At 51.2% G+C, this 11,125-nt stretch overlaps 1 protein-coding gene across 1 annotated transcript in view; it reads right to left on the bottom strand.

The window, feature by feature from the left end:
* The window catches only part of LOC100903013 (uncharacterized), a 31,984-nt gene extending 21,176 nt beyond the window's left edge, over window positions 1–10,808 (bottom strand). Inside the window, exon 1 of the mRNA XM_018641642.1 lies at window positions 10,634–10,808. Coding sequence (XP_018497158.1) covers window positions 10,634–10,733 — 100 coding nt within the window. The 5' untranslated portion in view covers window positions 10,734–10,808. The remainder of the gene's footprint in view (window positions 1–10,633) is intronic.
* Between the last annotated feature and the right edge of the window lie 317 nt (window positions 10,809–11,125).

Here is an 11,125-nt window from a genome sequence, read left to right on the forward strand (position 1 = left end):
TCCACGCATCCACCCATTCCTCAGTCTGTCAGTCCGATCTGTAGTTTCTCTTAGTTGCGTGGCCGAATCATCCGTACGTCTATTTATCTTCCTGACCACTAAATGCTACTGAAGTTTCCTGAATGTCCGCAATGATCGGGACGAGCGTTGAACGCGACTTCGGGGGACGGCAGAAAACAGTGGAACCGAGACAGTTGTGCTTTCGCTCACTCAATGCCTGCAGCGGAGCGAATTGGGAAACTACAAAATATTCCCATTCGTTTCCTTGGAAGCCGCCGCTCTTGCCGGTGGCGGTTCGACCCGCCCAATCGTCACGAAACTCCGGCGGAGTGGACTCGAGATAGGAAGATCATTCGTCCAGCTGAGCTGAACCGCTTCAACTGACCCATAGCTCAATATGCTAAGTCGGTCGCAATTCCAAGAAACGAGCGTGAACTTTGAATAATAAGAAAAACATCCATCGAGACTCGGTCGGCGGAGAAAACGGCAGAGTGAGAATTCAAAACAGAAAAGCCACTCGGTCGAGCAAGCAACGATTCAGTCAGATATTCGCTCGCACCATTGGTCACTCTGCAGCAGCCTGCGTCCGTACGCTACCTACATCACAAGGTGTCCGAAGTAAAGATCTGTGATTTTGTAAAAGATTTCAAAGGGAACAGATGGGGATTTATAGTTGCTTATTTATGGCGTAGCATGCGGCTGCAACAATTTACGCGTTGTTGAAAACGGTCAGTTCGTAATCCGTTCTCGATGGAACAATCCAATTCTGAGCACCTTCAACTTCAGCTTACATCTAAGCTCCCGGTGGCTTTTGCTCGCGTTTTTACTTCTTTCTTGAATTTCTACAGAATTTTGGGAATCCGTCAGAGAATTGGGCTCGCTAGACTTTTTACGGCGCCGCAATGCACCAATGTATGTACATACTCTATGAATCGCCGAGATGAATTAATTCGGGCTGAGAAGCTGCCGAGTCGAGTCGCGGTCGCTCTAGGAGTCAAACGATCCACGTGAAATGTCAACAGAACTCAGACGTATGTGTGTCGCCATCGGTCCGCTGAAAATGACATAGCTGGTCGACTGGCTGGCTTGCACGCGTTTATTATGCTGACGCTCAGAGAAGGACGCAAATAGCACGACGAACAAACACGTGGTCGCAAGTCGGATAGCTGGTCAAAGGACAACAGCAGTAATGGCATAATCAGCATTGCCAACGACCGAGTCTCCGAGGGATTCACCGATCGATATCAATATCAGTTTCGCAAGCGGCTGAGTATTCTCGAATAGATGAACTCACGAGCTCAAGCCGCTGCATTCGTGTGCGCACGGCTTCTCGTGTCATTACTAATCACTCACGATTCTCCAACTTATTCAAGGAGAACCCTCAATTCGACTGAAAGCAGCGGGAAGATTCGCGGGCAAACCACATTCCATACAGGAACGCCCAGTTAGGACGGTGAAGTTCGAGCGCGCCTTTCGCGCATGGTATTTACTTAGTTAGACAGGTAGACCCCGTACAATGATCCTTCGGGTCGGCTCCGGGGTAACGACGAGCGGTACATTGCTCTAAATGGCGGTATTGTTTTCATGATGAAAGCGGTCATTTCTTCTTCTCTTCCGATTCTCGATTGTTTTTGTTTCGAAAGCCCTCGAATTCACTGCGAAAATAAACTTTCTCAGTCAGTTTTTCCTTCGTCAAAGCTATCAGGCTGCCTGAGCGGCGGCGGCGACGACGACCACGGACACGCAGTCTGAACAAAACCCATTTTAGCTTTAAACGACATTCGAGCTCTCGGATAATACTCCCGGCTATGGTGGCGACGCTGCTGCTGCTGCTCGGCGACAGAACATATCAAGCAGATGGATGGGGATTTATTTGCTTTCTCATTCACTTGATGTCGCAGACAGGGTTGGTTATTAAGCGGTGCGCGCGGCCTTCGGCATAAGAGGCGGCCCGCACCACGTTCAGGAGCACGCTTGAGCCAACACCAATGTGAGCTTCAGCGAGTGTGAAGTAAGGACATTCTAGCGAACCATATTGGCTGCTTGACTGGCCGACTATCGGGAAGGCAACCAGCCACACGCCACAGTCTTCAAGACAAACGAATAGATGGGCCGGTGAGAAGCCTGCAATGCGACCTGCGATCGCGCATAACCAACTAACCCATTTGCTCCCATCACCTCGACCGAACGACAGAGCTGAATCACTTGGAACGAGACGTTGAAGGGAGCTTTTTCAAAGGCTCTCCGATTCTCAGAAATGCGTAGAGTTTCCTAAACAGAGCCGCAGAGAATGTTCAGAGGGCGCTAGAGGCAGCACAAAACGTTCGCGGTTCACTCCGAGTCCACGTTGAATTCCTGGACCTGATTCCGACGGGGTGAGGTCATTGTACGTACGGCTGCGTTGGAAACGATGTTGCAGCGCACGCTGTAACCACACGTCGACGTCGACCCTTTTGCGGCATAACTTTTGACGCAGTGCCCGCAGCTGTGCCGTTCCACTCGTTTTCACGTTCCGAAGTTCTTAATAGCAATTCCCTTCTTGATGGAGTCTGCCGGCTCGTCTATTCAATTCATTCCCGAGTCCTCGGGTTGACAACATTCACCTTGGAATGTTTGCACTGCGTGCAGCCCGGAGCGTTCAGCGCCTCAACAGGAGCCCAATATGCGTGGAGTCTGTGGAATTCCTCTCCCGACCCGCCAATGACCAAGCTCTGCAACGGGAACCCATTTCTTTCGAAAAGGGCGGAGGGGGCTCCTCTCGTTTTGCGACCAGCTTTCCTCTCGGTGCGATATCTTCCTCGAGTGCCGAACTCGACGAACTTCGCTTCATCACGCGTCGTTTTCCTCAAATTACATCGCGTAACAGGATTCATTTTGAACCTTGGGAGAAACACTGGGGTGTCCACAGTTGCGACGCGAGACGAAACGCAACAGAAGAATGTGTTGTTTTCACTCGACGCTTCTGTGCAAATTGTCCCGCGACATCACTGGAACGGACAAACAAATCCATCCGCTTCCCAACGAATTTCGCGTGTTAGCAGAAATGGATGAAGGTTTCGCCGCGCAGCATCTCGACACGACAGTGTTCGGCGACCGCCGGCGAGCTTGCTCTGTTGCTCGTCTTCGCTCGTCCTTTTTCAACCAAGCAATGAGTGAACGAGTGAGCACGTCAGACAGTTTTGTCGTCCAAACACTATCGCATCGTTCATCTCCTAGACGACAACGACGAAAATCCCAGGACATTCCATTGTGGAGGGATTGCGACATTCCCCCAAAAATAATTTGCTCTTGGCCGAACATGCAAGCAGCGACTCGGTTCTGCTCTGACAAAAAAAAGACGGGGAAGCGTTCCCACCGTGGACGAGCAGCTGGTTAGTCCGCCTAGCAGCGGGCTGACTACTCACAATGTGCTCTCATTTGATTTCTGGTCCCATTGATGGCTGAATAGGAGCTCTATCGCATTGGCTAATGCTGGATCAAGAAACTTGCCCGCTAGATTACCTCGATTTTTCTCCTCGCTGTCCCATTGGCTCCGACCCACACTGTCATTTGAATCCTACTTTGCAGTTTGCAGCTCGATCAGACCTACAATGGACGGACCCGGGACCTTGAAGAAGGGGCTCCGACGACGTCCCCACTCGCAAACATCGTGTTTCGTTGAAGCCGGAGGCTTCTTCTGTTAGGTACGCCCTGCGCGATTGTGTCGAGCGAACTTATCGCGTCATTGCTCGGGACCGCTGTCTCCGGCTCGAAGAGTCTTCATACAAACGGTCAATTGCGCAATTTCATTATTTGCTCATTCACTCGGTCACTACGACGATGTTCATGCCGGTACTGGGCGGGACGTGGAATAGCGAAATGAGATTCTTGCATATTTTCAGCATAGCGGTAGGTTTGAGTGAACGCGATAGTAGATACACCGGTCACGATGAATGCGGTCAGAAAACTATTCAGGTCCGTACGCAGACGATTTGTATGTGGGCATGGCCGCTGTGGACTTTTCCCTATTCGTTGATACGCGCTTCCGTTTACTGAATATCATTTGAAACGAGTCCCGTCACGCATAAATTTTCGATTCGACGCCGAGTTCAAAAAAAAAGAGTGAAATTCTCATCCAAGTCACGGATCCCGTTACGAATTATATTTTGACTGATGATGCCATGTCCGGAAGGTTGCTCCGTTCGCGATTTCGTTCGAGCAACAACCGAGCGTTGAGAAGCGAGCTGGCTCCAAATTCGTAATGAAATCCTCACTCGACGGAATCGAATAAAAACTTTTCAAAACATTGTCGTCACCATTCACAGTTTTTTTTCCTCTTTTCTTCTCGGTGCGAAGCTCGCATACAAACAGCGAGTTCCAATTTGTCCCACATTGAGCGGCGAACATCGCGCTGTGATCCTCGCGCGAACCCCACCGAGGAGTTTTCCTCCGGAACGGAGACGATGTCCGAAATGATGGCGACTCACCCTGAGCCTGATGATTATTGCGTGTGGATCTTACGATGACCGGCAAACGTCGCACACGTTCCGTGATTTATCAGCTTAAGAGATGAAGAGACCCCGCCGAAATGGAGTGCTTGTCCTTCGCATAAGGAAAAGAGCCTCACCTCTAGCAGCGAAGGATTGAAATGAAAAAGAGCTACGCAAGGAGAAAATGAAACAAAAAGTAGTCAATCAACGCAACATTTGCAGCTTGAGCGACTCCCCCGGATCACCAGTGCCATGCTGGTGGTATGGGACCGTGATATGTGAAAAATATGGTAAAGATTAGCCGCGCCCTTTCGTCGTGCTTTCTTGCTTTCGACATTCCACGGATCGAGCATACATTCATGAAGTTTTCCGATTGCGTCTGAAATCGGACGACAATCGTAATAGACGTCGCTACTTCCCCTTGTCGCTTAATCTACTTGAAATTGTCTCTGTGAGAGAGAACAGAAGTGCAGCGAAGTTCACTGGATTAAGCGTCGAGCGCCATTGTTGTGTCTCCCATAGGTGGTGCCGGGGTACCTGCAGACCCTGATTGAGGTCATGAAGGCGGCTGGCTAGTCGTCCATCCGCCCGCCGGATTGTCCGTTCGCCCAAGCGTCCGCTCGACTGACCTACAGATGCGGCTCGGAGTCTTGTTTTAATTAAGAAATTTTTCACGAGTCTCGGCAGCGACAGCTTCCATCTTACGCCGATCATCTATATCTTTCGCGCTACCGCAACTACCGCGTTCGGAAGCTTGACAACAATGCTTTCCAATGCAAAAAGCAATCGAAATAGATTGACATTCCGAAGCGCCAGCCAAGCGGGCAGGATTTTCGTGTATGCAAGCTGCGTTGCCGCTGGACGGCGGACCGGAGCTGGCCGGGTACCACTGTCGTTTCTTAATGACACGTTTCACGTGGCGCCGGTGCTGGAGGTCGGTGTACGTACAGTAGCCACGTAGTTGTTCAGCTTACAGTTGACTTGGACCCGATCAGGCGAACAAGTGATCCTTATGATTGGATCAGACCCACTGATTCAATTGATGCTCCGAAAAACGGGGACAATGCACGAACGGAGAACGGTCAGCTCATGTCCACGGAGCTATTCTCGCAGGTCACAGCTCCGGTCGGAGACTCTTCCACAGGCCAGCTCTCGAGTAGAAATTCTCCGTGAGGCGTTCATCCTCACGAAGCAGCTGCGCTCGTATCTGCCGGGAAAGTGCAGGCTCTCCTCCAGGTTACCCTCCCTAGGGACAGAGCAGTGATACACACGAGAAACAATGGGAGGAGGGAGACCGGAAAACCTTCGGCTCTCGACCTCATTGCTCGATGGGGGATTGGCCGCCATATTCCGGCACCGATGGCGAGAGCATTCGCGGTATGAAAGTTCACGCCGGCAAAATATTCAATTCGTTCATGATTCCTTTGTATGTTCAAAGCGATTGGTCGGGCAGTGTGAGACATCGTGGCCGAAAATCCGAGTACCGAGATCTTGACTGAGTCCAGAGGAGCGGCTTCGTAGATCTTTGGCTCATGAAAGAGCAGCCTTCCTACCACAGAACTTTGGAATGTAGGGAAAATCTCCACGAGCCTGACTCAGTCTGTCCGCTCTGTCTTTGAGCACCCTTCGCGTGTCTTGGAACACCTCTGACTCGCTCCAGCGGCGGGCAAATCCGCGATCTTGACTAACGGACAAATGAGCGGGAACCGTGAGTGACCCTTGATCGTGAGCATTCTGCAGACTGACAGCGAGAGACGAGATTGTAAGGGAAGCATTCCGCGCAACTTTTCCCCCGAAAATGCGCCCGTGAATGAGCTCGCCTCACGGTGGTCTACGCACACCGAGAGCCTCGATTTCTGTTGACCCAGAGGAGACCGTTCTGACGGAATCGATTCATTGTATCTGGTACACCCGAAAGAGATTCGGGAATCGGGTCTCTTTTGCGCCGTCGAAGCGAATGTGTTGCAGACTGAGTGAGAGGATGAATGAAAGAATTGATTGTCTTGTCGCCGGTTCAGTTCTCGGTCAGTGCGTCCTGTGCACCGTCCTCAGATCGCTTCTGCCGGTTTTCGCGTCGTCGAGCGAACCGTCTCGGCTCGACGCTAAGCAATGGCGACAGACGCACACAATACGTTCGGCGACGGCATTCTGGCAGACGAACAAAATTCATCCACAACAGCATCTTTCAAGCGCTAACGGAGAAAAAAGCGGAGAAAGATGGACACTTTTGTCCGGATCTCTTCTTTCATGCCAGTGCTCGCGATCGACCGCATGTCAGGACGGCGGACGGACACGGATTCGACGCTGCACTCTTCGCCATAGGATTCCGACGTCACAGTGAGCGCGCACGGAAGTCGGGACGGAAATTCCAACCGCCTCCATGGTCCCTCGGCACCCGCGCGAGACGCAAATTCCGTTAAATACTGAAGGAAGCGGCTCGAAAGCAATAGCAACAAGAAAAACTTCTGACAAATCTTTCAGACCGAAGCGAATTTCGCGGATCGACGGACTAGCGAGCAAACAAGTCGACGACGAGACGATCGCCGTTATCCTAGAAATCGAGATGATTATCCAAAAATTGGTTCATACAAGAACAACGAGCCGTAAAACTCCCCGCGAACAGCGCGCCGAGTCACCCCGTGGGGTCAGCAACGTATATTGTCTTTGCATGCCGGCCGAATCTAGCACTCGATTGGGTCCGCGAGCACAAACACTTACGCGCAAACGTTGACCGGCATGTAGAAGAAAATAAAGAACAACGAACAGAAAGTGTTTCTCGAACAACGAAGAGCCGGAGAGCCCTTTGACTGATTAGTTCGCCGGCGTTCGGCTCTTCTGTCGAGCGATTCGAAGCGAACCACGAGTTCGGACGCGTAACTAGTGTCACAGCGATGACGACTTCCGTCAACGTCTTCTGTCTCGTTGACTTATGTAGTGGTCGGAATCAATCTGGACGGTCAATCTGGATGGGAACACACGATAAGTCGCAGTCGTTGATATGCCGACGAAATTGTCCCATCCACGATTACGACTCGCTACATTGTTCGAAGTTTGATGGAATTGAGAGAGAACTTCGAAGCGCTCCCTCCTGGCTTTGGAAACTCGAATACATCATTCAGCGGTCGCTCCCCTCATCCCAAGCGCAGATCATTGTTGAGCCGCAACGAGCTCGCGTTCATTATTTCTTGTCTGAGGTCGGAGCGCCGTTACAGAAACCAATGTACAATACATTGAGGTTTTCTGCCCGCTTCTCCCGGCACAATGGCCGTGCAGTATTGATTCGACTTCCCGTTGAAGCATTGAATCGGAGAAGGTTTCGTTCCGAAGTGTAGCGAGCACCCGTCGAAATTCTCGGGAATTCCCGCCGAAATCTTCCGAAGTTCTCACCGAGAGACCTTGAAAACTTTTTATCGCTCGAAAAAGTGGCTGACGCTCCGGAAATAGTGGAATTGACACGATTTTAAAGTTTTCCCAAAAATAACTTCAAATGTTCTGATCGCTCAGTCGAAAACCACCACGGGGATTCCGGGGCGTTCCCATCAGGATTGGCCGCTGAGGAGCTCAGATCGCCAGCACTAGGATTCGTTGGGACTTCGGTCGCCGCGTCCAGTCCCCGGAATAGATTTCAAAGGCAGCTTTTCGAGGATATCGATGAAACTTAGCCGACACGACTCGTTTGGGGGACCTTGGAGCCAACTGAGAGGACACGGTGGAAGACGATGATGCTCAGACGTTTGACAGGGCAATTTTCCATCTGCGTACCGAGTCAGAATTCAGAAACTTGAAGACAACTTTTTAACAAGTTTCTTCTTCTATGACCAGTCACAGAAGACAAATAGGAGCATGAATATTCGCGGGATTTCAGAGAAAAAATATCCTCCCTATGACCCCGCAATTTCATGTTCTTTCGACAAAGCTCCTGAGCTGACCCCCAACCCCAGAAGATATTCGTATACGAGTTCCACGTTTGCGCTCTCCCATATCATTTCGAATCCAGTAGGGACCCGAGCCAACCTCGGGAGAATTTACAAGATCAGTCCCGAACGCGACAGCTCCAGAATTCCATCAGACGACTTAGCCGGAAAGTTTTCAGCAACGGATAATTCTTTCAGGGACTCGCGAATTTACTCGATTCTGGATATAATTCCTCGGAGCGACCCCGGAACTCCGCCGAGCTTTAAAAGTAGGTAGGATCGGTATCGAATACCGGACGTGCAGATTTTTTTCAGAGGGATGCACGGCTAGAGTGCATCAAATTCGCCTGACCGCGCGGGTGCTCCGCGCCCACTACTCCTGTCAAATATTTCCAGCATTATCGCTAGCTAAGCGTCGTCGCTGTGCGAGTTCTGGCTCGTTCAGATGACCTTCATTCCCACTGAACTCCACGACATTAACGAGAGTCCACAAGAATCAGTGAGAGCGACTGGTGGGGGAGTGGACCTCTGTGATTTCGATCCTGGCCGTTCGCGCGAGGGAATCGCACCTGCAGGAGGAAAAAGAGGAACATCCCTTCGACTTCAGATATTCACGGTGAAAGAGGTGAGGACGAGTGAATGGGTTGAAGGATGAGAAGAAGAGAGAGGGATTGAACAGAATCACACAATGTCAGAAAAAAAGAAGACGGCAGTGCCGATCGACGGTCAAAGCAGAGTTTATCGTACGGGAACGCCGAATCCAGTTTCATTACAGCGTTCTTTGTTACACCAAGCTCTGAAGCAGCCGACGCCGCCGCCGCATTTTTCTATCCTCTTGGAAGATGATAGCTGCGAACACTCGCGATGAAAAAAGCCAAGTAAATGAAGGGAAAGCGAGCTACCGCGACAAAGGCGACGTTGTGCAACGAGAAATCTCGTGCAAACTTCTTGCACAGAACAGGTCAATTAATTTCGTCGTCGTCGTGTGTGCGTGCCTCCCAACCGCAGAGCGATTCAGTGTTCGCCTACCTAAGTCTGACTCTGGATCAAGTCAAATTTGAATTGTTCCAAATCTTGCGGTGAGGCGGAGCGGAACGTCCAGTTTGTAACCGATTCATTCGGCCGCGAAAACTTCGCGAGTGGCGAAGTCTACCGGTGGTGGTGGTGGTCGTCGTCGTCGACGGAGTCAGAACGTCTAGAGGAAAACTGCGTAGACTAAATATAGATCCTATGAGCAGTTTTCAATTATCCTTGTTTACCTCGCTGATAAGGAAAATCGTACTCAATCGCGTCTCTCTCGTATTCTTTCGGGTGTTTGAGAGCGTTCGATCTCATGATGCGCCTCACACATGGGGACAATTGTTTCGTCGGAGGGGACCTCGAAGAAAGAAGCCAAAAGCTCTTGTATTGGCTCAGTGCAAGCTACCCGGCCTAACTACTGGCTTCATCGTTCGCTTGTCCATCGAAGCTCCCTACCACCATCACCCGCCGCGGTACCAAGAGCAACTATCGGTGGTGGTTCATCGTGAGGCTGAGGAGAAGACGACGATGGCGACAACGTCGACAACAAAGCCACGAAAGAACGGACGCTTGAACCGATAACGTTGCCAGTCAGTCAGTCAGTCAGTCCGCCAGCCCGTTCGTTGGTTCGTTCATTCGGCTTACCAAGTGTGTGCTTGTGTTGGAGCCACCGTGGTGTGGCTGGTTTGCTGCTTTTTCAGCTATAAAGAATGTACGAACACTTTCCGCTCTTCCTTCCAAGACGAATGTAAATACACGACGAGCAAAAGGAATCGTTGCCACACCAGCTCCAGATAACTCTGAGCAGCGGTGGTGGTGGTGGCGGCGGCGGCGGCGGCACTCTGACGACACATTGATCAAGATGATGCCGTCGAGTTACAAGCAGCCACGACATCGTTCTTTTAAATGGGCCCCTCGATTTCATTCTTTTTACACTGGCTCCATTTAGTCGACTTTTACTTTTCTTCGTCGTTCACTCTCATGTGAGCGCCGATGCGACAGTCGTTCGCAATCTTCGATGTCGTCGGATTCAATTCCACAATTATTACACACGTCGTTAACGAGCTCGATAAGCAGAGGAGCGAGGGGCGGAGAGGAAAAACTTTGAGAACGCATTAAACTTTCGCGAACGGGGTCGCCAACGGAGAACAGGTACCTGGCTTAGAAGAAAAGGAAGCAGCAGCAGCACGGAATCGTTTTCTAATCGATCCGTCAAAGATTGGGACTTACCGATCATCAATAACGCTATCGTGAGGTGTTCTCTACCGGTCTTGAAGGTTCCTAGCACGGTGCCGACGAGCGAGCAACTGAGTCCAACAAAAGCAATCATCAATATGAACCATCGAATCGAAATCGTCTGATTAATCAAGAAAGCGCAGCAGTGTTTCGGAGTCTCGATTTCTGGATCGAGGAAGCGTCCCGGCCGCGCCAAGGGCGGCGGGTAGTGCAACGAGAGTCCGGCCCGTGTAGCCCGCCGGGGCGAAGCGTACGGCGGTAGCGCTCCATCGAGACAACCCTGAGCGTCCGATGGGACTCTCTGCGCTCGCGTTCTCCGCGGCGGGAGGTTCTGCCGCCTACACTGGCGGTTCACCGACGACCAGCCTGCGTTTAAACGCGCCAGGGTGCTCCGAGGGCGATGGGTTTCTTCCTCCCCGGCGGTCGCTTCCTCGACATAGAAAGTGGATTCGGTTGGTACTGTTCCTGTTATCTGATGGCCATTGA

This window comes from Galendromus occidentalis, unplaced genomic scaffold (assembly GCF_000255335.2).
Source record: "Galendromus occidentalis unplaced genomic scaffold, Mocc_1.1 scf7180000075896, whole genome shotgun sequence".
In the NCBI taxonomy this organism is placed as follows: domain Eukaryota; kingdom Metazoa; phylum Arthropoda; class Arachnida; order Mesostigmata; family Phytoseiidae; genus Galendromus; species Galendromus occidentalis.